This window comes from Xiphophorus couchianus, chromosome 6 (genome assembly GCF_001444195.1).
Source record: "Xiphophorus couchianus chromosome 6, X_couchianus-1.0, whole genome shotgun sequence".
In the NCBI taxonomy this organism is placed as follows: Eukaryota; Metazoa; Chordata; class Actinopteri; order Cyprinodontiformes; family Poeciliidae; genus Xiphophorus; species Xiphophorus couchianus.
The window spans coordinates 271,304-298,569 of NC_040233.1; the positions used below are offsets into that span (position 1 = coordinate 271,304).

Below are 27,266 nucleotides of genomic sequence, written 5' to 3' on the forward strand. Positions count from 1 at the left end.
TTCAATATCCAATCTGGTCGTTTTTGCCTCCCGGAGCTTCATAGCTTGCTCTTCCCTCCGAGACCATGTCACTAGCTTCTCACTTCTGTACGGCATAATGTCAAGTTCCCAGAGTCTTTCTACTTGACTAAACAGGTCTGATTGAGGTGAGGCAGCTGAAAGGAAGAGGCATTGTTGTGGTTGTGCAGAGTGTCGAGGGGAGGGGACTGGTCCTTGTAATATCCAACCAAGCCTAGTTTTGACTGCAGTTGGACCGCCAGGTGGCCCCAGCCACACAGGTTGGATGGGGGTCACTAGGTGGGGACAGTCTGATCCAATCAGAATGAGCAGCTGGGCATTGGTAAATGACTGCAAAGGAAGCTTTCTCAAATGTCTATACTTCTGCTGAAGTGCTTTCACTGGATATGAATATGGAGCCAAACCTAGATCATCTGCTGTGAAGGTTCTCTCAATGGTAAATGTTTTGGATGGTTGACTGGCAGAGGAGACTTTGACCGTCACTGATTCACCATGCAGTGTTCTCAGTCCTTGCCTTACTGTACGTAAAGTAAGACTCTCTGCAGTGCCCTGAAGCTGGAGCTTCTGAATGTCCTCTGGGAGAAGAATTGTCCTCTCTGAACCATCATCTAGTATGCCAAACATCTCCAGGGTGTGTTTCCCATTTCGCAGCAAAACTTTGCTTATCTTCAGAAGCACTTGTCTGCACCCTGAACGACGGTCCAGATAGAGCACATCAGTAGATGGTTTACTGCCCAGTTCACTGACATGTTCCATTGGTGGTGTAGGTAAAGTAGCTGCTCTGATATTCACTTCATGCAGGGCTTCTAGATGTTTTCCCTTGCATGTGCTACACTGTACTTTAAAGTCAGGGTACTTTAATATGTGGTGGTGACTTCAATATCTTATTAAACACCAAATTTGATTCTTCTAATGGGAAAGGTGATGTATGAAATATTGATAAGAGGATGGGACACCTCATGGGCATTTTAGGATTAATTGATGTATGGAGAGAACACCACCCAACTAATAGAGAATACACCCACTTCTCGTACCCAAATAACATATATTCTAGGTTAGATTACATTCTTATGTTCAAGAATGATTTGTTTAAAATCAAAACTTTGTGAAATTGGTCCCTGTACAATTTCTGATCATAATCTAGTTTATGCTGTTATTTGTCTGAAAAGGAAAAATAGATCTACCTTATGGAGGTTGAACACAAATATTCTGAACTACCCAAATATTTAAGAGAATTTGAAAAAAGAAATAGAGAATTACTTAGCATGAGTTCATACTGCAGCCTGAAGTGACCCAATTCCGATTTTTTTGAAAGGAAGAAAAACAACAACAATATGAGGATTAAGTTGCTAATATACTGCTCCAGTCGGACAACAAGCTATGCTCCACCATTAACATCCATATTTACTTCCGCAAACACTGAGCACTTCTTTTTATGGCAGTTGGCAGATCACTGAGAATACTGACGCTATTGCGCCCTCTACTGCGCATGCAGGACACTGTCAGGTTGTTGCCCCGTTCAGACTGCAGAACACATACAGGTCGCATATGTGTGGCAATGTGAACGGCCCTGGCAAAAAAATCTGATTCGACAAAAATTGGAATTGGGTAATTTCAGGCTGCAGTGTGAACGCAGCCTTAGTTCAAAATGATAATGAGGAGGTGTCACCAGAAATATTAAGGGATGCACTGAAGGCGGTGAGTAGAGGGAAAATAATTAGTATTTCCACCCACCTTAAAAGAGAAAATTGGCAAAAACATAAATTCTTGGAATATAAATTGCTAAAGCTGCAACACCAACACTCCTTGACTCTGAACAATGACATTAGATCTGATATTGTAAAATTTAAAAAAGAATTAGATGACCTAAACATGATTGATGTACAGAAAAAAAAAAATTTTTAACAAGCAGCAGCACTGTGAAGTAGGGGAAAAATCACTAAAATGTCTTTTGTATAAACTCAGAAAGCAGCAAGCGGAGAGGACTATACACAAAATAAGAAATCCTTGAGCCAGACAAAAAATAGAGACTTTAGTGTTAAGTTTAGATGCCGAAAAGGCATTTGATTCTGTGAGGTGGTCCAAATATCAGGTATTTGGGAAATTTGGTTTTGAGAAATCTATAATAAATACTATTTCTGGGTTGTATAATAAACCAACAGCCAATATCAAAATTAATGGCGACCTTACTGAATCATTCATACTCAAGCAAGGTACTTGACAGGGTTGCTGCATGTCACCACTCCTCTTTGCCATGTTTGTTGTCAAACAGTTTTATTGAGGAATCAGACATAAGAATTGAAACATCAACAATACACAATTGTCCTCTTTTTGATGTGAACATAAAACATAAAAACAATACAAAATCAAAACAAAACAAAAGTGACATAAATAAACAAGGACATTCTCAAGACCATGTTTATAGAACCATTGAGCCAGTGGATCAGAAAGAGACAGGATATAATTGGAGTAAGGACAGCAGGAGGGGAGTAAAAATTAGCACTATTTGCTGATGACTCGCTACTTGTTATATCTCATCCTACGCAGGTTCTCCCCAAAATAATGAAAATATTATCAGGATTCGGTTTGTTCTCAGGGTACAAGGTTAATGTAAACAAATCGCAGGTAGTAACGGTAAATTATGATCCACCAGTTGAAATTAAGAATTGCTATAAATGGAAATGGGATGCAGATGGTGTTAGGTATCTGGGAGTGGTGATACATTGTGACCCCTCTAAAATGTTTGAGGGGTCCCGCTGAAATGTTTCAGGGGGACCCCTATAAAGTCGAATATACGAAGATAGAATGCCATATCTTTTTTCGATCTACACTCCAAGATTCAGTCAGTTAGATTACACATCCTTTGCTGAATGTTGTATTTATTTAAATCCCTGCCAGTTCCCATGCCCTCAAAACAATTTGTGGAATGGGACAAGATGCTTTCAAAATACATCTGGAAAGGGAAAAAAGCCAGAGTCAAATACAAAACATTACAATTAAAGAAAGAAAAAGGAGTTGCGGGCTTACTTGGTTTGAAGAATATTATTGTGCAGCTCAGTTGAGACCTTTGATATGCTTGTGCTGTTCGGATTACACTGAGGGATAGAAAGATGTGGAAGAGGAAACAATCAAAACAATACCGATTAAAGCCATAAAAGCTGGCACAAAATTGCAGAGCAAAATTCGTTTGGCAGATGAACCAATATCACAAGTAATGATATTTGCCTGGAACGAAGCAATTAGAAACTTTGGTTTAGAAAATGCCTCTAGAGTTTTAAGATGGTGCGCATACGATTCAGATTCCATCCCAAATCAACATGATGATAGATTCAAGAAGTGGATTTCAAAAGGCCTAACTAGTTACTATTCTTTTGTTCATAAGGGGGCGTTCCATCCAATGTTTTGAGACCTTGAAAAGAACATATGATTAATGTGCAGATGACTTTTTCAGATATCTACAGGTCAGAAATGATTTTAATCAGGATCTAAAAGTACATTTACAAAATTTGAAATTTGTGTAAACATTTATATTATTAACTAAATCAAAAGCAGGGAAAATAATTTCCAGGTTGTACAATGCCATCCTGCGGTGTAAGAAGGACAGCACTGTTTATGTTAAAGTGAAGTGGGAAAAAGAAGTCAGCCTGGCTATTCCAGAGGAAAATGTGGACCACATTTATAAGATACCATGGACAACAACAAGGTCAAAGGTTTGGCGTGAATTTTGCTGAAAAAGAATTATAAGATTTTTCATAACCCCATAATGACATCAGGGAAGGTGGGATACCTGCTGGAGATGTGGCAGGGATGTTGCCAATTATTTACATATTTTCTGGGACTGTCAAAACAGCCTGCGATATTGGTCTCAAATCCATGAACATTTGCAGAACATTATAACATTTAATTTTCCTTCAGTATTTGAATGCATATTTTTATGTAACATACTGGTGGACAAATTGAACTATAAATTGAACTATAATGATCAAAAACTTGTGTACATTTTATTGGCGGGGAGCAAAAGGCCCTCACAAGAAAATGGCTTAAATGGGAAACTCCAACAACTGAAGTTCCCGAGATTACATAAATAAAATAATTTATGTAATCTTCTAAATCATAAATTATTTGGAGTTTTGTGTATTGGAGAGACTACAAAATTGACATAAAAATTGACATTTTTTGTTAATGTGCAGAGGGACACTTTCTATAAGATATGATCAAAGAGAACAGAATATATTAAATCTGTTATATCTGATTTTTTGTAAACCTTGCTATCATTCAGATTGAAGTTTTGATTTGTAATGTCAATATTAGATGGTATTCAGACTACACTGCAAATATTTTCAACTCCCATTTAAGTTCTGGTTGGTTTTGATTTGTTTTTTTTTGTTGTTTTGTTTTTTGTTTTTCTCTGTTGAGAGAAAGTGTGAAAAATGAGAAAGAATGTAAAAAATGAGAACGAAACGATATATATATATATATATATATATATATATATACTGTATGTTAATATACTGTATGTTAATCCAACAGAAATGTACTTGTTACAGACCTTTATTCAGCCCAATGCTTATTATTTTACCTTACTGAATATGATTTTTATCATTAAATTCTGAAATATTTCAAAAATGAGTCATAACTAAATAAACACTAAAGGATAAAATCAGTTCATTTTTGGTATACATGGTGTGGAATATATACTGTATATTTGATACGCCACAATTTTTTTTCTTTTTTAAGTTTCCTCACTTCTGAAGAATAGAAAGGTCTGTCATTTATAGCAGGTACAAATGTTTTATTTTTTTGGAATAAAAAAATCCAGAATTATTGTATGATTTTTATGGGGTTTTTTTTTTTTTCTTTACTGCCTAAAAGAAATATTTGAATATGACATACCATTTAGTTATTTGCTAAAAAGTCCTACACTACATGTATTAATTGCAACTGTTTAACTTAAACAGGTGCAATTGGTGTCAAATTATTTGTTGAAACCATTAACAAAAGTTTTACAAGCGTCAAGCTGTGTAGTACCAACTAAAAAGCTGTATTTGCTGCACCACCAGTAGTCATTCTAAATCCAGTGTTTGGAGCAAAAACATCACCTCAGACTCACTGACCTGAAAGTGTCATGATCTGGGATTGTTTGGGTTTTGTTTGCTTCTGTGGTTCTTAGTTCATCTGTAATTTACGTCAGCCAGCTTTCTTTTTCATCAATGTTTTAAGATTTAAAAATGGAGGTGATTTTTAGAAAGCGGTATTTATGAATAAAAATTTAGATAGAGGATTAAGTTGTTTATATCATAATTTAACTCTTCATCCCCTGTTTGTCATGAGATGCGGTATTGAGGGGTGGTGAGGCAGACGCAGCAGACCCAGGATGCAGTGAGAAATTATGGTTTTAATTAGGAATGAAGTCAAAACAGTCCAAAAACACAGGCAGCACAACTGAGCGGAAGCCAGGGCTTAACGCCGGTAGCAACTGGTTTTACGAAAGGACAACACGAAGGACTGAGAGCACATTAGACAAGGACCCGACAGAGACACAGAGACACAGGTAACACTAAATACACATGGGGTAATTAGGGAACGAGACACACCTGGGAGTAATCGAGGGGAGAACAGGACAACAAGGAGACACAGAGACACAAAACTCGAAATAAACACACAGAAAAACACGGAACATGACACTGTTAGGAGACAAACGGGGGACCACATCTGTAAGATACCATGAACAACAACATAATAATAAAATTTTATTATATTTAAACATAAAGATGGAATAGATTTCTTGAACAATATTCACTTTTGAAAATCTTTCTAAAAACATTAATGAAGTTGCAGCTGAAAAAACCAAAACACACAGGATATTTATTTTGAATTTCTTTAGCAGAAAGTCACTACAGAGAAAACGTCATACATAATTATGAAATTAATATCTATTTTTGTGGGAGTGGAGTAGAAAGCTATTTGGTTGTTATTTTCCTAGAGATATTATCTCTAGGAAAATAACAAGGACCCCAGATTCCCAACATCATCATGATTTTTAAACAAATATTTTCAGGCTAAAGGGGATGAAAGTTGTTGTCAGAGTGTGTCTCATAAATTTCTTATAACATTTTTGGTCTCTGAAGTCACAACCATTCAGTTTCTTTTTCTTATATTAACATTTTTATTGAGAAAGCACATTACATTACAATATATATATACTGTATATACACCATATACTGTATATCTATATTGTAAAAAGTAAGAATGTCCATCAAACATTATTTGGAAATGTTTCCTGGAAATTTTATATTTTTAAGTGATTATGAATCTGCCAGGATAAATAACAAAACCTTAAAAACTAAAGGATCATACTTTCTCCAACTACGAAGAATATAGCACAACTGACCAGTCCATCCAACCAGGTGAAATTGAATTAGTTTAAACATCATAAGTTTAAAGCCTTAAGATTTTAGCTTAGTTTTTACTTTCAGTTGAACCTTTTGTGTTCTTATTTTAGTTTATATTCCCATTATAAACCAGGAGTGGATCAGATAATTTGTCATTGTGTTGTTAGAAATGAAACTTGCCTTCCTTATTTCATAACTGGTGAGTTATCCAGTTTATCGCTGTATCATATCTCTGGCATCAAGATATGAAATATTTGTCGTCTTTAGTGTGGCAAACCTCTTCCTAACCTGAGTGGGGTTTCCTCCTGTCCTGTATAAGGGAAATTCAACCCCCCATGTCCAAAGAACCTCCTCTGTCCTTCACCCTGTCCCCCGGTTCTGAGGACTCAGGCTTGGATGACTCTTCATTTCGCAGCGTTCTGGAGGAACCAGAAAATTCTGTGGAGAGGGAGATCCGACTGACATTAGAAAGAGAAGAACAGCACCAAAGGGAGAGGGGAGTGATTGCTCAGGGCCTGACGATACCTAGGTAAGGTAAATAGGTTAAGATTATGTGGGCTCACCAAGCCTGTGCATTGACTGTTCAGATTTCTCAAATTTGTTCTTTTTTCTGTGTTCAGTCTATACACCCTAGGGACAGAAGGATCTGTGCCAAGACCTCCAGTCTTTCGTACCCCTACTCTGTCCATCTCTCCATCCCCCCCCTGCTCCTCCTCTCTCCCCCGATCAATGTATCATGAAATGACAGCCAAAAACGTCATCATTCTTGAACCCGACTCCTCTGGCTCCAGCTCCAGGAACAACCTACTCTCCTCTGCTATCAGTGGCCTCTCTGATTGGTCTCCCAGTCTTGATGTGGCACCCTCAGAAAATGTCATTGTGGTGGAGACCTCCAATTTGATCATTCGCAGTGCTTCTGAGTTTTGCCTGAGTTCTGGGCCTCCGCCTGTAGAGACACAGGAGAGTACTTTCTCTTCTAATCCATTTTTCAAGTTGCGTTCCATCAGCAGTCAGTCTCTAGTGGAGCAAGAGATCAAGATGGTGAGGCAGAGAGAAGAGGAGTGGAGGAGGCAAAGGGAGGAACTGTGGCGAAGAAAACAAGAGGAAGAGTGGAGGACAGGGAGAGAGCGGTATGACACTGTCCTGGTGTCACCAAGCCTAAACGAAAACATCACTTTCAGTGGTATGTAGTGTCTATGTAAAATATATGAATGAAGCAACAGTTTCTTTATATAATGTAGAACCCACATATTGTTTTCAGATATATTTGTTGTTTTCTTTTATTCTTATTTGTATTCTAATTTAATTCCTGATTCTAGTGCCAGTGGTTCCAGACAGATCTGTTTCCTCCCCATCATCGCCTTCCAGACCACGGAAAATGGAACGCTCTAGTTTGTCTTGTGACCACAAGGTTGGCAGACATGCACACACATACAAACATAAATGTTAGAGCTTGTATTTATGCTGACCCAACATAGAAGTAAAAAGTAAAACAAAAAAAATATTTAATGTACATCTGTTACATCTGATGCAAGATATACAATTTGATCACTACTCTCCAGGGCCATGTAGAGACCTTTGGAGAGGCAGGGGCTCAAAGTTAAGAAGAAGCACATTGAACAAGATACAGTATTAAAACATGGTACAACAACATAGCAACAACCTATATTAATCAACATCTAATATTTAATTGGATCATACTGCATTGTTGTCATCATGTGGGGACAAATGTCGTCTAATGTTTCCCTCGATAGGTATACATTGCTGTTGTTGGGTTTATGCTGCTGACAGTGTTTGAGGACTGCAGTCTGGCTATCTGCTCTGATCTGTTTTTAAACAAACCATAGGAGAGAAGGCCACTGGTTATGAAGTATGTGATGAAATAAGCAAATTTCCTGATATTTTACTCAATAAATTATAATAATATCTGACTGTTTACCCTCCAAAGCAACCTGGATGCAGACTGCTTTAAAGACCAAAAACACTCAAGGGGTTTAACTCTACATAACGTTTTGATGTTATAACCTCTGAGAGATGTAGAATTGTAAGACTGAGTAATATCAAAGCAAAGAAGACTCAGTAGACTTCCTCTCCCTGAATGTCTGGTTGATATGTGATGTGACATATGTGACATATCAACCATTATATAAATGGTTGATATGTAACACAATCCATAGATCTAAAACTTTAGCATTTGTCTATTGAGAATGACAATACTATTCAATTTTATTTAATCCATTCACCAGAGATAAAATAAAAAAAGTGCCACTATTACGAGGATAATTACAAAAATAAATACAACAATTTTTCTAACATCAACATTAGATCTACGTTTTTATTCACAAACCAGTGTATATTGGAAAAACTATATTTTCTTGCCCATAATCTGATAGTTAGAGGGTGTGGTTCTGCCCTCTCATCCTTATCATGGGCCTGGTGTCTTAACCAGGGCCACTTTGGGGCACTGATATACGTTATGAATTGTAATCTCCAGGGGTCTCCTTCATAAAACATTGCGTAGGATCTATATGAAAAGTGTACATTTGCCCCAAAACTGAGGTTTGATTGTCTCAGACTTTGACATATTTTATGTGTTAATCTGGAGCCCACATCAAATGGTTATCTTCCAGGGAGAGGAAGGTAATAGTGAGAAAACTTTACTGAGATGTTGTGTGGACTTTGATTTAAGATTTAATTAGGTTTGATGGCCATTTTTTTTATTTGAATGGTCTTTATGTACAGCAATGGCTCACCAGTGGTAGAATAAGTAACACTGCTGTACTGCTTAGAATAAAGTTGATCTGTAATAAAAGTTTGACTGTGGAATTAACTTAAATGTCTGAGATTAATCATGATACAGTGTGGCTTCAATTTCCCACCTTAATGTCTGTCACCAGTTTAACCACCGTCTCCAAAACCAATGCCTGTAAAGTTTTTTTTATAGATCACAAGCTTTGTGTGGAAAATGACCTACGCCAGTGTCAGACCCAATTTCTGTGTAGACATGTTTATAAACAAGACCCCTGATGATTGAGTATGATCAATATTAAAATAAAATGTGATTGTGATGTCACAGCAAATTCAGCATATCCTGTTCTGTTGCAGAAGAACACTGTGGATTTACAACCTTCACCTTAACTATAAAAATTAGAGAAAAGTCAGAAATAGCAAACATACTTGGATGTGGCATGACTTTGTGTTGTGAAAATGTTTATGGTTAAAAATTATAATATATTTTATTTATATAACCCTTCTCAACTAATCAAACACACTTTACAGGAATCAAGTAAAATTACAAACAGAGCACTTAAGTACAACAAACAAAATAAATTTAAATAAAGTAACACTTAAATACATAGCATTGTTTTACTCTTTCCTAGAAGGGTAAAAACAGGACACTATTCATACATCAGAAGCAGTTGATTGTGTTTTGAGAAAAGATTTGAATGTGGATAGATGTGTTCAGTCACAAATGTTTTAGGGCAGAGAGTTCCCAAAGGTGGGCACAGCAAGAGAGAAGGAAACCTATCACCCTTGGTCCGGTTCTTGGTCCTATGTGATGGAGACAGGCAGTTGAACATCAAAAATCATCATACATCAGTTCATCTGTTTCTTGTGCATTCTGCTCTGCCTTATCAAACCCCCAGTCGGTGTTGGCAGATCTCTGCTTGAAGTGAGACAGTGTCTACATGAATGTTTTTCCTGTTTAAAGGGACTTTTTCCTCTCCACTGTTGCATACATGCTTGGTAGGAGGGATTGCTGTGAAGTCAATGACAATGCTAATGATTGTCACTACGTGCTCATCCAGGAGGAGTGAATGTTGCAAGTCAATGACTTGATGCAATGTCCTGGGTTTTCTTAGATTCTAAGTTTCTTTCTAAGACTTAGAAAGAAACTTTTTTGTCTACTTTGTTCAAGCATCCATCCTTTAATTGAGCATACTGTACTGTTTGATAAATAGGATTAATGGGAATGTATGTGTGATTGAATTAAAATTATATTTTTGTAAAATGTCTTGAGATGACATTTATTGTGAATTGCCATCTCACTATGGCAATTCAATTTAAATTGAATTGAATTGGTTGGCATCAGAGGAGTGGAGGCTGCAGGAAGAAGTGTGACGGTGGAGCATGTTGGTGATGTTTATGAATAAGATATCTGGATATGCTGAGGGACAGGGAGCTTCTGGATGATGTGGTGCTGGAAGCGTGTGTGGGTGAGCAGGTGAGCAGCAGAATATTTTTGAGTTTATTGAAGACTTGATAGTGAACCATAGATTACTTGTTACAGTAATCAAGTCTGGAGATGATGCAGGCATGGATGAGAATTTCAGCAGCTGAGAAGGGGAGTGATGGGCAGAGGCAAGCAACATTTTTCTAATGAGAAAAGGTGGTTCTTGTGATGTGGTTGACATAGAGTTCAAGGGAGAGGTTGATATCGAAAGTGACTCCAAGGTTGCAGATGTGAGTTGAGGGAGACAAAGTGGTGCTCTCAGTGGTGAGACTGTAAGGGATTGGAGACCAATGATGTTGATGTCTGACTCGTCACAGTTGAATTTGAAGAACTTTGAGTGCAACCATAATTTTATCTCAGTAAGACAGCTGGTCAGGATGGAGTGAGATGCAGTTTGAGGGTTTTACACAGACCAGCCAGAGAAACGCTGAATGGATTCCAAAAACTATACATTTTTATTAATAATTAATTAATTAATTAAAAAGTCCAAAAATAATTCAAAAATGATTAATTGGGCCCGAAACTGAGGTCAACATAAACTACAACTCAGGTAGTAACACAAAGAACTCAAGCACAAACTGACCAAAAAAACAAGACATGAGGGGAACTTAAATAGTGACAGATGAGACCACTGCTGACACACAAGGGGGTAATTAAACATACAAGAACTTATACAAATACTGGTCAACACAATACTAAATCTTTAAATTAAATAAATACTGTTAGAACTGAACTAACTGCCAAAAAGAAGAAACATTAAAGAAATAGTAAAATTAAACTAAAGAAAACCAAATTTCCCCTTCCCCTGGCAAACAAATGGAATGGCCACTGAAGAGGTTTGCCAGCCATATAAGGACAACAATCAGCTGGAACTCTTCTATGTGCCACTCCAGCAGAAGCTCCAAAAGAAACTGGTAACTCAAAACAAGAAGAATTAAGTTACTATTCACATCTCGGTGTGACGGTAGAGTCAGCTGTCACATGCAGTTTGATGAATTTGGTGGAGATGTAGAGCTGGACATTGTCAGCATAGCAGTGGATGTGGAGGCCATGGCAGCGGATGATGGAACTTAGAGCTATCTTTTACAGAATCAAGAGTAGAGGGCCAAGCACCAAACCCTGGGGAACACCTTGTGATAGAAGGGTAGTGGAGGAGATGCAAATATTGATGCCGATGAATTGTGCCTGTTTGTGAGATATGACTGTAACCAGGAGAGGCTTGCATTTCCTACCTCCTCAGCATGTCAGTGTTCTGCAGTGTCCTCTAATGTTCCATCATTTGATCCAGGTGTGTTGCAGCGTAGACATATTTAAAAGATGCTGGACACTCACTCTTGAGGACTGGAGTTGAAGTCCCCTGCACTAGGGTCACATTCATCCATTCCCACTCACAAACACATTGGAGAGACAGACAACCACATAATCCAACATCAAAAATAATCATAATCTATTTTTAAGAGTCTTCTTCAAACTAACAAGAGTTAATTTGATTTATTGTATAACTTGACTCATTATTTGTTGTAAGATTTTAATGTTACGTTACAGTTTTTTTCCTCTCATTCATTTATTCACTTGTTGCACTGTATTGTGAACGTTCTGATTTGTTAATCAGTTGGACTGATTATCAGTTTGTTCATGGTTTTTCTCATTTTCTACCTGTTACACCTTCATTCTTTATTCAATCATACTTGTTCCACCCATGCTTGTGTGCATCTGTCCATCCATCTGTCCGTCCGTCCGTCCATCCATCCATCCGTCCGTCTATCCATTAATGCATTAATCCATGGCTCTTTGCTCCAGTGGTTTAGCTGAATTTCCCCCTCCTTCCAGTTTCCCCTTTCCCTGTCTTCAGTTCCACGTCGTCAGAAAGTCATGGCACAGCGGTGGGAGGCCTCGCTCTTATCCAATCAGAAGAAGGAGTAAATGGAAAGAGTTTTTAACTGTTGGCTTTTTTTAAAGCCATGATTGCTTTTCTTTGTTGCACCCATTAGGGCAAAATGAACTTGTCTGCCAACGGCAAATTTGGATTTCAGTATTTGTCAAATGTCAATATTTGTTAAAACCCAATGTCTGTTTGTTGTTTGTAAAATGTCTGTTGCTAAAAAGCACAAAGGCAGAGGAATGTATGGTGGCTTCTAGTAAGATTTGTTAAAAAAAAATGTGGAAATGTACCTGTTTTTGCTTTCCCTAAAGACTGTTTAGAAAGTGCTTGTAACATTGTTTTACTGGATGATGTATGACATACTGTTCAGTTCTTTTTCTTTTTGACATACTGGCCTGTTCAGATTTCAAAGATCTCCACAGAGCCGGCCTAAGGTTGTATGATGCACCAAATAACTTTTAATTTGGCTACTCTTTGGTTACCGCCTAGAAATTTGTAAAAAATAAATAAATCACAGCAATTATGAAAACTTTGCAGAATTTCTGCTAATGTGTAGATTTTTGAAAAAACATTAATGTCAAAACAAATTAAAGTTATTTAACGGAACACTGAAATAATTTGAAAATGTACTAAATCATATATGTAGCTTAAAAATAAAATAGTGTTTTAAAACTGAATTTCTGGAGTCATGTATGTCCATCAGTTTATGTTTAAAAAAATTACTAAAAAGTCACTAACTAAATAAAAAAAAGTTTAATATATTTACTTATTTTTACATATGGGCTTATAAGTTGTTTTAAAATTGTCTGACTTTTTAGTTTTTAATTTTTTCCTTTATTTAGTTAAAAGGTCATACTGATCAGTTCAGAATATGACATGTTAAAAAATAAAAAGAGGGCAGAAAATACAGAAACTTCAAAAAGGCATCCAGGTTGCAATCTTTGTCCAATACAACAAGGTTATTAAATTCTTAAAAACTGCAACCTGGTTTTGATCAAATATGAACTACATGCTGATAAAGCTTGTGTCTGTTTTACAAGCCACATAACAGAAGATGTTGGAAAACATTATCTAACAAGCTATTTGGTTGATTAAAAAAATCATCTCTTGTTAAAGCAAACACAGTTTGATCATTATATTTTAACAATAACCCCAAATTTCTTTAACATGCATGAAAAAAACAAAACAAAAAGTGTGTGTTGTGTGAATCAGTCACTCCATATGATTTATAATGTGATAGCACTTGTGCATGGTTAACAGATTTAAGATTTTTGAAGGTTTTAAGAGGAATTCTAATTCTGAGAGCTAAATACTCACTGAGAAGAGAACAGGAATGATGTAAAAGAAAACTTCTTCTTAGGAAAAGTAAGTAATTATTACTTACCTCCAAAACTGTGTTCTGAGATGGATCGATCTAGAGTGGAGGGCCTAGTCAGCTACTTAATTTGCTTCTTCATGTGGCCGGCTCTGTATTCCTCTACTAGCATTGGCTATAAACTTGTATAACTTCAAATATTCTACATTATGCTACCTTGTGTTTTTCTTCTATTTAATTGTCACAAACCCTTAAGTAGCCTATGTTATGGATTATAAAACCTGTCCATCATGTATTTCTTCAGTTTATTGAACATAATTTACTGTAATACAATTTTTAATTGTTACTGTAGTACCAATGTACTGTAAATTTTTTCATTTAAAGTACATTTTCTGTGTAGAAACTTTGCAGAAACTTGATTAGCAGAAAGAAACGTAATTTTTGAAAACCATTGCATTTCAAGTATAAGGCTTTGAAAATCACTGTCTGAATGAAGTACTCACATGCTAGAGTCAGCGATTAATGGTTTTTTTCCTCATTTCAATTCTAGCCACTCAGATACCTCTTTCCTGAGACCTCACCAAAAGCATGTCCAGATTTTAGGACTGGTTTTGTTTCATAGCAGTGTTTTCTCATGAGCATAATTAGAATAACAATGTGTTCAGTTGTAAGCTAACAAGGCTCTTTAAATGTTTGTCAAAATTGATGCTTCAGGTTCAGGATGCTAGCGTCAGCAGAAGCAAATAAAAGGAAGTTAAAAAACAAATTCTGATGATAGTTGAGTTAATCCCGCAAAAAAAGTTGCAGCCTGTAAAACTGTGTCCATCTGTGGCTCTACAAAGTGAGCAAGTGTTTAAAGAAACCAGTATTCTAACAAATAGGTCTACTGAAGATTTGTACAGTTTTTTTTTTTATCTCCTACTGTGTTCCTGTAAAAGAGAATTGATGTATTTTTGATGCATATGTTTATTAACTGAACAATACTTATAAATGCTGAAGACCTTTTCAGTTATAAAAGTTTTATTCTGACCTTAGCAATGAGGTTTAACAATGTGAAGTCCTGTTTATTTTTAGGAAACTCTAATGTGTGGTGTGTACATGTTTCCATCTGGTCACTATCTTACTTTAGTTTAGTTTCTGCATTAAATCTCCACAAGCTTATCCGCTAGTTTCTGCAATGATCTCAAGTTAGTCTGAAGTTTAAAGTTGTAACGAGATCAATAGTGATCACCAGGATGTAATGAAATAGTGATGGGTTGATCAGTGCAGCTGTTTTTAGTCCAGCATTCATGCTCTCGCCATTACTACGTTAAATAGCAGGTTTTAATTACAAACGATTAACACACATCCCATATAATATTTTCAAACTCAGACAGAACAGATATTGTAAATTAGAACAGATTAAAACATCTATCTAATACGCTCAAGATTTTCTGATTAGTTTTCTGCTTATGTTGGCTAGAATGAACTTGAAACTTTTTAAAATGAGTATATGTGACCTACACACTTTTAGGAACTTGGTCTAATATGAAAAACTCTACTGATTAGACTAATTTTGATTAAATCGTCAATATTACATCTAACTTAAAATGCTCCACTGATTAGGCTGTACGTTGACTAAATCATGAGTGCAAAATTAACCAGATTGAGGCCTACTGAAACCAAACATAATCAATCTAATATTGCACACCTTATATAACAGAGTTCCTTGCAAAACATTCATACCAACTGGGCAATTCCACTTTTGCCCAGTTGGGCAAAATAAGTACTTAATAAGTATGCTCTTCTTCATACTTATTTTACTTATTAAGTATGAAGAAGAACATGGAAGAAAGTGCTCTTGTCAGATTACATCCTCACTGAACTTTTTGGCCTACAGGCAAAATGCTATGTGTGGCAGACAACTAACACTGTCACACATGTTAGGGTGGTAAATACACCACCCTCACTAAGAAAATGATGGTAGCAGCATTGAACTGTGGGAGGCTTTTCCTCAGCTAAGGCCAATCCTGAGGAAAAAAATCCTCTCCTCCCAATTTGACTGAGCTTGATAGTTTGCAAAGCAGAACAGAGAAATATCCCCAAAAACTTTGAGCTGTAATTGCAACACGTGGTGAATACAAATGCACACAACATTTTTATGTTGTTAGCATAAAAAAATTGTTATAATTTTTTTTTCTTCCTCTTATTAAGTATGTATAACTTAAAAATATTTCCAACATCAATCTCAGAAGTCTGATTTTTTTTATTTTTTTGAGAAAACTAGGATTAAGTCAGATATCTTTTTTTTTTCAGTGGCTCTTCTATAACCAGGCTGTTGTCTGCTGCATTAAATCATTGCTAAAAGTACTGAAGTCTGTGTCTGTGCACATTCATGAAATGGTCATTACTCTATCTTCTGTTTTGGCAACTTTATTTACCCCACGCTGTACATATATATATATATAATATATATATGTATATTTTGGAATTGTTCTCGCTACAGCAGCCCGACATGGTCTAGTATGGTAGAGTTTCTTCTTCTGCTACTTCTTCTGATGCTACTTCCGTTACCAACTGTGAAGTAATATGCAGCTCAAATTCTGTAGAACTACTGCGCCTGAACAAAAATAACTTGACACAATGTTTTAAACAATAAAATTGATTAGATAAATAAAATATGTTAAATGAATTAAATGCTCTCTGTTTTATCCATAACTTAAAAAAATGGTAATAATCTAAAGAAAATACTTTCAGGGTGTAACATGACAAAATGACTGTCAATGTGCATGAAAGGCCCTGTATTTCTTTCTTTTTGCTGTTTATTTTTTATTCAAGTTATTTTTTAAATAGGTTTTTTAGACACGTAAATGTAAAGTATAGCAAACAACTCAGAACATCACTATAAGAAACTATTTGTTCCCATCTAAACCAAGTGCTTTGTTGTAGATCTTATGGTACTGTCGCATTTGTGACAGATTTCACTTCTTACATAATTTTCTGAAGAGCAAATTGCCCTTGTAGCAACATAGTCTGACCCACACAACACTGCTGTTGCATCAGACAGGAAATGGGACTAAACTGTTACATGCTTCTGCAGCACAGAGATAATTGGGAGTTCTCCATGAGTACCAACAGCTTTTTTTCTTTGATTTCACTTGGACATGTACCCAAAGGAAAAAATCTACTCCAATGATTCTGCTATTCGTTGTTGCTTCGAACAATTCAAATTCAAAAATACTTTATTAATTCCAAATGGAAATAAAGTGCAAAAACATGAGCATCTTATTTGATAGCATGAATTACACACTAGTCTACTTAGACTGATGCCATATAATTTCATACCAATGGACAAATTATATATATTCATTCAATAAAGTTTGTAATTTTATAATTTCTGACACCAATTTTAATCTTTTAAATTTCCTTTGTTATGGAATTACAATATCAGATGTTCAGTGGGGAAGAAACCTGACTGACTGTGAAAGGCCACTGTTTGGATATATACTATGGACCCATATTCATTGCTCTTTTCCTCAGTGATATTATTTATTAAGTGTACTAGAACAACTTGCCTTGAGTGTCAGTTATTTATTATTGCCAAATGAAAAAATGTTTGTCTGATGATAACATGTTCAATAAAGTGTGCATCATCTGAGAGTTGCTGTGTCTGTATCTGTACCAAAGGTGTCAAACTCATTTTCAATTTGGTCCAAATCAAGATCATGAATGTCCTCAAAGGGCGAGTTGTGGCAAAAGCCTATCATCATGGGTGAATTAGGGAAAATGTTGTGATTGACTGCATAAAGTCTAACCTCAGGTCCAATAAGACCAGTGTTGATGGTTTGTGATGATTTATTTTACACGCAAGATTATTTAAATCTATAGAGACTCACACAGAGAAAAAGCAGCAGTTAGAAAGTTGTATTGGCCCAAAGTTCTTTGGCGCTTGGACACTGGCAGAAGACGTACTGAGAATTGCCGCGAGCTTGGATGATCGGCTTGGACATGGAGAGAAAGGAGCCTGGAAGATGCCGGGAGGATCTTCCAGGCTCCTATCCATCGGATAGACCCACCTCCTTCCTAACCAGGAAGGAGGAAGGAGCTTTTTGAAGGAGCTCTTGCGTGGTGATTGGCTGGGGTGGAGCGACAATCCGGTGCTGGTTGGCTGAGTTGGAGGCTTGGTAATTGATTATGTCGGCAGGCTGAAGAGAGTCTTACAGCTTGAATTTATGCATAGGATTAATTAAGGACTGTTGTGTTTATGGTCTCAGTGGATGTGAATTCCAACAGAAATTTTTCAAAGATGTTATTTTTCAAAAATGCTGTTGTTGATTAAAAACATGGTTTTGTAAAACTTTTGTGTGCAGTTATGTTACTGGCACCAGACCTAGGGGAATCTGAGCCAGTATCAAGCGGTGCAAAGGCACATGAATCCTTTGCAACCAATTTCTGTGGATCACAGAGGAAGCGAGTTGAAACAATGTTACTCTGGCAGAGCTCGTTTATTCTGAGCAGCGCATTTTCAATTAAACAAACACAACCACAATACAATTCAATTGCTGTCAACAACATCCGGAGTTTCCACAAAGAAATAAAATAAAGTAAAATAAAATAAAATAAAATAAAATCCTCAAATAAAATAACATAATAGCAAAAGAAATTAAGAAAATCTAATCCTAAATTAACATATCCCAACTGAACAAAACATTCCATCTACAACACACAGTAAACACCAACGTTTGTCAGTTACAACTGTTTTTTTAACGTTTGTCAGTTGCAACTGTTTTTTTAACGTTTGTCAGTTACAACTGTTTTTTTTTAACGTCTGTCAGTTGTAACTGTTACAGCGGCCACAAAAGAGATCAAGCCCACCACAAATAAATACACTGTTATAAGAAACAAAAATATTATAATGCTACCCAAACAATACTGACCGATCAAGTGATATAAATAAATTTAAAAATCCCCAAGGCTCCAACAACAAAAAGCAAGCTACACGCCGACACAGATCAACAGCAATACAAAACTTTGCAAATTATACATGTAAGTTATACAATAGACTCTGAAATTAATCTTTATATATGTACAGATCATTTTACATGGCTTATGAGAGTGGCCTTCTATCTTACCTGTGGATCACAGAGGAAGCGAGTTGAAACAATGTTACTCTGGCAGGGCTCGTTTATTCTGAGCCGCGCATGCCCAGAGCCAGGAAACTCGTTCTCCTCGCTAGACCCACAGCGGCGCGAGACCGCCCCCACTGGCAAGAAGACACACGCACACAACAAACACGTCTACACACACAGGAAAAAAACAAAGACAAAAAACAAGACCAACTCCGATAGAAAAATAAGGGGTGTATTTTCTATTTATTTATTGATTTTTTAAAACCTTTTTTTCTCAACCCACTACACTCTCCCCCGTTTTAAAAGATGTCTCCAGACATCCGGAATAGAATTAACAAATATAACCATGAAAAGTCAGGTTTGTCGCTTGAAATGTCTATCATTTGTCAAAGTGTCACCATCCTAAAATGTCCATATTGGCATACAGTCAGATGTAGCAGGGTAAGACAGTATGGGGCAAGGAAGACATGCAATCATCAGGTTTACTCCAGGTTGCAATGGGTGATAGGATGGTTGACCCAGATGGTCATATGTGAAGACCTCTCTAGGTTTTACAGCTCTGGCTGACCTCCTTACTGGCAGCACTTCTTCTGGTGTGCGCATGCCAGATTCAGAACTATCCCCTTGCTCCTCCAACCCTCCATTTTCCACCTCATTCTGCATTAATGGTTCTCCATACAGTTCTTCAGTTAGTGGTGCCACTGGAGGTACAAATTCTTGTACCACCAACTGTGTTGAACTTTGATGTGGCATTTCAGCATTCTGTCCTAAATGTCCTGCAGGCTGGAACTCTGAAGCTCCTGCTCTGAGATTACGGTGGATATTTGGCTGAGGAACATAAACAGGAATAGTTCTGAGGACATAGTTGTACTCTTCTTCCTCGTCAGAATTTTCATATTTCTGCTCGACTGTCAGATTGTCATTATTCTGGCATTCAGTCTGTCTTCGTGTTTGGTTTGAGGATTTAATCTGTTCATCTTGATCAAAGGGCAATTCATTAACAGGTAGCAGTAGATTCCGATGCAAAACACGGAATGTTTTGTTTCCAGTTTCTGGTTGTACACGGTAGATGGGCCCATCACCGATCCTGTCAACAACTCGATGAATATTTTTCTCCCAATAAGCACGGAGTTTTCCTGGACCACCTCTCTCAGATAGATTTCTTACAAGAACCCGATCTCCTAGTTGTAATGCAACCCCTTTAGCATGGCGATCATAATATTGTTTCCCTTTTTCAGAGGATTTTGCACTGTTCTCTGAGGCAATTTTGTATGCCTCCTGCATCCGTGAAGCCCATTTTTGTGCATACTCATGTCTAGAATGTTGCTTCTCTTTAGATTTTAAATCAAAAAGCAAATCAATTGGCAAACGGGGATCTCTGCCATACAGAAGAAAGAAAGGTGAGTAACCTGTTGACTCGTGTTTAGTACAATTGTATGCATGAACTATGTGTGGCAGGTGGTCTTTCCACTCAGATTTCTTTTTTTTCATGCAGGGTGCGAAGCATCTGAAGAAGAGTTCGGTTTAGACGCTCGACTGGGTTCCCCTGGGGATGATATGGAGTTGTTCGAGAATGGGTTATTCCTGCTAGTTGTTGGAGTCGGTGGAACAGATTGTTCTCAAACTCTTTTCCCTGGTCATGATGTAACTTTTCAGGGTAGCCAAAGCGAGGAATAAAGTCATAAAAAATCTTCTCCGCTGCCGTTTTGCCTGATTTGTTCTTAGTTGCATAGGCTTGTGCAAAGCGAGTAAAATGATCAACCAGTACCAGAATGTACTCATAACCACCTCTGCTTGGTTCAAGGTGCAAATAATCTACAGAAATTAGCTCAAAAGGGCTGGTGGTTGTTATTGAACCCATTGGTGCTTTCTGGAGCTGGTTTGGTTGTTTCTGCTTGACACAACTGCACTGACGAATGACATAATCTTCAATGTCATTTTGCATAAAAGGCCAAGCTGGATGACTTTGTCAGCACCAACATGCCCCATATCATCATGTAGCGTTTTTAACACAGTTTGCTTCAGTTTACTGGGTAAAACTAGCTGTTTTCTGTGTTCTGTCTGTCTGTACAACACTTCCCTGTCCAATGTTAGTCTTTTCCACTCATTTACAAGCCTGCGTGTCTCTCGACCCATCTGACTCTTATCTTTACTGTTTGGCTTCCACCCTTTCATTTTCAGGTTTATCACCTCACAGATGACAGAATCTTCCTTCTGTGCCGCACTAATATTATCTGGGGTAATAACTGGGGTGCCTTCAATGTTTGTGTCGTCATCAATGTGGTGCAAATTTAATGCAGCCACCCATGGTATATCACCATCTCTCATAGCTTTGTCCCCCTGCCAGGTTGCAGAGACCACCTCTGGGGGCATGACTTCTGTATATTCACTCAGATGATTCTCTAGAGGGACTGGGTAACGTGAGAAGGTGTCAGCATCAGCGTTAGTTTTTCCAGGTCTATACTTTATGGTGAAATGAAAGTCAGCTAGCTCCCCAACCCAGCGATGTCCAGTGGCATTTAACTTAGCTGTGCTCAGGACATAAGTAAGGGGATTATTATCAGTGTACACAGTGAAGGTGGGTGCATAGTACAGATAATCCCTAAATTTATCACAAATAGCGAACTTTAAAGCCAAAAATTCTAGCTTGCCGGAATGAAGATGGTAATTTTTCTCAGCAGGTGTGAGTGTTCTGGACCCATATGCGATAACACGGAGCTTGTTTTCCTGTTGCTGATAAAGTACTGCTCCCAGACCTTCATTTGATGCATCAGTGTGGAGGACAAAGGGTACATTAAAATCTGGGTAGGCCAATATGGGTGGACTTGTTAGCATGTCAACAAGCTGGGACACTACATTGCTGTGTGTTGTTGTCCACTTTACTGGGGTTTTGGATGGTAACTGGCCACCATTCTTAGACTTAACCCGGGTTTCCGAATTAGCTGAGTCGGGTTTCTGATTACACTCTCTGGAGCTTTCTATGAGTTTGAACAGTGGTTTAGCTACCCTGGAAAAGTCCTGAATGAAAGTGCGGTAATAGCCTAGGAAACCTAGAAGGGCCCTAACCTCTCCCACGTTTTTTGGTTCTCTGTCTTTAAGTTGTCTCACCGCCTCAAGATCTTGTGGGTCAATCTGAACACCTTCACCAGTCACTAATCGGCCAACATATCTGACCTGACGTTTAAAAAACTCACATTTTTTTGGTCGCAGTTTGACACCGTGCTCTCGCAGGCGGCGAAGCACAAGCCTCAAATCATCAATGTGATCCTGGAAAGTTCTGGAAAAACAAAGCACATCATCCAAATATGGAGAGCAGCACTCATCCCTCAGACCATCGAGGATCCCTTCCATGCATCTTTGGAAAGCAGCTGGTGCATTAGTAAGGCCAAATGGGAGGCAGACCCACTCATACAAGCCCCAAGGTGTGCTGAATGCAGTCATGTGTCTTGAACTCCCATCAACAAAGCCTTGATGATATGCACTGCCTTGGTCAAGTAGTGAAAACCACGAGTAACCCCCCAGATTGTCCAACAAATCTTGGATACGTGGAAGTGGGTGGCGGTCAGCAATAGTTCTTTGGTTCAGTTTCCTAAAATCAATACAAAGTCGTAAACTCTGGTCTTTCTTTCTGACGCAGACGACAGGGGACGAATATGGTGAGGTGGATTTCCTAATCCAATCATGGTCGAGAAGATTTTGTACATATTCTTTCACCTCCTTATATAAGGGTTTAGGAATTGCATTATAGGACATCTGGACAGGTGTTTCATCCTTAAGGTGAATTTTCAACTGCAAATTTGGAATGCAGCCAATGTCAGAGTCATGCTGAGCAAAGACTTCCGACTCCTCATACAACATATCCCTGACTAATTTCTGTTCATTCTTCCCCAAGTGAGACAAATCAACAGGAGGATGCCACCTCAGACACGTCTCATCTTGTGTCTCACTGGTTTCTGGTACTAACTGTGCTGTGCATGAGGTTAAAGGAAGATGAGGGGTTGTCCATGAATCATTTTGGTTGTACTGAACTGGATTCACTTCTATGACCTCCTCTAAATTTCCTATAATTGTTCTCTTACCAAGGTAGATGTCACGTTTAGTGGGGTTTTGAATGGGGATTTTAACAACCGCTGTTAATCCACTGAGAACCTCAACAAGAGCTGGGAAAAGCTCTAGACCTTCAGGGCAATTATTCTCAACACTAGGTTGGAATAGCATTGAACCACCTCTTGGCCGTTCCCTAACTTTGCACTCCACTTCACAAATATGTCCTGCTGGGATGATCACGCCTTTATTACCAGTCCTCACACTGCAATGGGTAGCCTCATCAGAGGTTGAAATCTGGAGGGCAGAAACCAAAGCCTCGACTGCTCTGTCAGTAACACTTAGAGTCTCTTTAAGTAAGGCAGTAATATCAGCTCCATTTCTTTCTTCTGTGTGGCTTTTAATAATCTCTGCAATTACATTACTGCCTAACAGAGGACAGTTAAGGCGGTCCTGACTAATTAATATTGGTACCTGTATGGTAACATGGCCATGGTTCACACTACAGATCTGAAGTTCAACATCAACCCAACCATCAAATGGGACATTGGTGCCATTTGCTGCTGCAATTTCTAAGTGCTTGTTAGAAATAAGGGACTCTAGAGGCTGAATCTGAACACCAGGAAGAGCTCTCTCTATCCATTCTTTCCCTATCATAGTTACTTGTGCTCCTGAGTCGAGCAGCATTTCAAGCGGCACCCCATTGATGGCACATGACACCATACATCTTTTACCAATGAGCTGTGCAAGATGTTTTCTTTGTGGAGGTTGACAGGTTTCATGAGGTTTGGCAGGATGGGTGGTTTTAGAGTTGTGGAATGACTTTGGGGCCTCCTTTGTCATCCTGGTCACTGGTCGCCCCTCTTCAGTGACCTTTCTGCGTTTCCCGACATCTTTCTTTGCAGACAACCAACAGCACGATGGCCAGCTTGGCCACAGCTGAAACAATGAGGGCAATTAACTCGGCCTTGCTCTACACAGTTGCTACATCTGCCTCTGGTGTCAGCTGGAGCTGCTGGGAGGTGATTTTTAGGTGGACAGGGAGGGTCAGACACGACCTTGTCATTAGTTTTCACAACCTGGGACAACTGTTTAGTTAAAGAAGACACCTGCGCAGTCAGCTCTTTAATTGCAGCACGATTAGCTTGCAATTCAATGTCAACTTTGTCCTGCTTTGAGTCAATATTTTCAAGTTGAACTGCACCTACAGTCACAGGCCGAGTCTTTGATGCTAACCCAAAACGTCTCAGTCTCTCTGCCTCTTCACTTGTAGACTTTGTGATCTGTTCTAACAGGAAGTCATCACTAACCTGCAAGTCGCCGAGGAGAGGTTTAAGGTCATGCCTGACGTAACAGTTTTTTTCATTCAATCCTTGGTAGAGTGTGTGCAAAAATGTACCCTGTATCAATTTCTTATCATAGCTGAAATCTGCACCAGGTTGCTCTGACTCAAAAAGGACACGCTGTTTCAGTCCCATTATTCTGTACAGAAATTGCTGTGCACTTTCTTTCTCTTGTTGCCTTGCATTACTCAAATCTTGAAAAAGCTCAGTACTATTTTTATCTCTGATATGTGAGCGTAGGAACCTCTTAAGCTCATCGATGTTTAAATCACATTTGTTAGATAACATTTCTTTGAATGTACCTGGCTTCATTATCTTGAAGATTGTGCGGATTATTTCTGTCTCAGTAAAACCTTCCTGTAACCCTTCATCTATTTGTTTGCATAGATTACTGTATGACACATCAGAACCAAAATCAGAGATTTGTCCCCCATGAAGCTTAAACTCTCTGCGTGGAAATAAAGCTACAACATCATTTAACCTCAACATCTTGTCTCCTATGCTGGAAGAGGGGCTCCTCTTACCAACTTCACTGGCTGTCGGTGGTATGTCAGCAGTGGAGCCTCCTGCTGTCTGTGTTGGCTGGAGGGGAATGTCTGTTTCTGGAGTAGCTGTCTGCAGGCCTGAATCGATGAGGTCCAGCTGAAGAGAGGCAGGACCACCAGTCCGACCAGCTGACACATTATCAGTTCTTGAAAGTGTGGTTGGGTCATCTCCAGTTGCACCGATATCAACGACGAGCAGGTTACTAACCAGTTCATCCAAAAGGAGGAGCTGAGCCATGCCTTCATCCTCTGACGCTTTCAGTTTCTCACTTTTAACAAAGTCGACAATCCAATCATACAGTTCTGGTTCACTTAAATCGTGAACATGAATGGCGCTTTCATCGTCAATCGAGGTCACGACTGTCTGCAGCTGCTGTGTACTCAATGTGCAAAGTTTTTTTTGTATCTTGAATATGAGTGCTCGCCGTGGGTTGATGGTAGCCATGCTGACGTTTCACCGATTGCCTTAGCTCTCTGGATGACACACTCAATGCAGCCTTCCCTGAAGCCTCAGGAACCGTCTCTCGTCGTCTCCACACCAACCTCTCCTGGCAAGAAACTCGGGATCCCGGACGAGCCCCCAATTGTTACTGGCACCAGACCTAGGGGAATCTGAGCCAGTATCAAGCGGTGCAAAGGCACATGAATCCTTTGCAACCAATTTCTGTGGATCACAGAGGAAGCGAGTTGAAACAATGTTACTCTGGCAGAGCTCGTTTATTCTGAGCCGCGCATTTTCAATTAAACAAACACAACCACAATACAATTCAATTGCTGTCAACAACATCCGGAGTTTCCACAAAGAAATAAAATAAAGTAAAATAAAATAAAATAAAATAAAATCCTCAAATAAAATAACATAATAGCAAAAGAAATTAAGAAAATCTAATCCTAAATTAACATATCCCAACTGAACAAAACATTCCATCTACAACACACAGTAAACACCAACGTTTGTCAGTTACAACTGTTTTTTTAACGTTTGTCAGTTGCAACTGTTTTTTTAACGTTTGTCAGTTACAACTGTTTTTTTTTAACGTCTGTCAGTTGTAACTGTTACAGCGGCCACAAAAGAGATCAAGCCCACCACAAATAAATACACTGTTATAAGAAACAAAAATATTATAATGCTACCCAAACAATACTGACCGATCAAGTGATATAAATAAATTTAAAAATCCCCAAGGCTCCAACAACAAAAAGCAAGCTACACGCCGACACAGATCAACAGCAATACAAAACTTTGCAAATTATACATGTAAGTTATACAATAGACTCTGAAATTAATCTTTATATATGTACAGATCATTTTACATGGCTTATGAGAGTGGCCTTCTATCTTACCTGTGGATCACAGAGGAAGCGAGTTGAAACAATGTTACTCTGGCAGAGCTCGTTTATTCTGAGCCGCGCATGCCCAGAGCCAGGAAACTCGTTCTCCTCGCTAGACCCACAGCGGCGGAAGAGCGCCCCCACTGGCAAGAAGACACACGCACACAACAAACACGTCTACACACACAGGAAAAAAACAAAGACAAAAGACAAGACCAACTCCGATAGAAAAATAGGGGGTGTATTTTCTATTTATTTATTGATTTTTTTAAACCTTTTTTTCTCAACCCACTACAGTTACAAAGCATGAAGGCCATCCATCCATCCATCTATTTTCTTCCGCTTTATCCGGGGTCGGGTCGCTGGAATAGCAGCTTCAGAAGGGAGGCCCAGACTTCTCTCTCCCCAGTCACTTGTTCCAGCTCCTCCGGGGGGTATCTGCAGGCGTTCCCAGGTCAGCTGAGAGACATAGTCCCTCCAGCGTGTCCTGGGTCTTCCCCAGGGCCTCCTCCCGGTGGGACGTGCCCGGAACCCCTCACCGAGTAGGCGTTCTGGAGGCATCCTCACCAGACGCTCGAGCCACCTCAACTGGCTCCTCTCGATGTGAAGGAGCAGCGGCTCTACTCTGAGTCCCTCCCGGATGACCGAGCTTCTCACCCTATCTTTAAGGGAGAGCCCAAACACCCTACGGAGAAAACCCATTTCGGCCGCTTGTATCCGCGATCTCGTTCTTTTGGTCATGACCCAAAGCTCATGATGAGAGTGGGAACGTAGATCGACTGGTAAATCGAGAGCTTCGCTTTTTCACTCAGCTCTCTCTTCACCACAAAAGACCGGTACAGCGCCCGCTTCACGGCAGATGCTGCGCCAATCCGCCTGTCAGTCTACCTCTCCCTTCTTCCCTCATTTGTGAACAAGATGCCAAGATACTTGAACTCCTCCGCTTGAGGCAGGACACCCCCCTGACCCAGAGAAGGCACTCTACCCTTTTCCGGCTCAAGACCATGGCCTCGGCTTTGGAGGCACTGATCCTCATCCTGACCGCTTGACACT

At 38.8% G+C, this 27,266-nt stretch overlaps 1 protein-coding gene and 1 long non-coding RNA gene across 7 annotated transcripts in view; one reads left to right on the forward strand and one right to left on the reverse strand.

Annotated features, from left to right (window-relative positions):
* Nucleotides 1-17,478, forward strand: part of LOC114146161 (uncharacterized) — a 38,051-nt gene extending 20,573 nt beyond the window's left edge. For 2 of the 6 annotated variants that reach the window (XM_028019997.1, XM_028019992.1), the window contains exons 4-7: nt 6,730-6,939; nt 7,031-7,593; nt 7,730-7,821; nt 12,475-17,478. In XM_028019997.1, the coding sequence (XP_027875798.1) occupies nt 6,730-6,939; nt 7,031-7,593; nt 7,730-7,821; nt 12,475-12,567 (958 nt within the window). In that variant the 3' untranslated portion in view covers nt 12,568-17,478. The other 4 variants (XM_028019993.1, XM_028019994.1, XM_028019996.1 and 1 more) reach the window with 4 other exon arrangements.
* Nucleotides 17,479-25,282: 7,804 nt separating this feature from the next.
* Nucleotides 25,283-26,349, reverse strand: LOC114145994 (uncharacterized). The gene is made up of 2 exons (XR_003595809.1): nt 26,226-26,349; nt 25,283-25,545 (listed from the first exon to the last, which is right to left on the reverse strand). It is a non-coding gene; the product is annotated as an uncharacterized LOC114145994 (long non-coding RNA).
* Nucleotides 26,350-27,266: the final 917 nt, after the last annotated feature.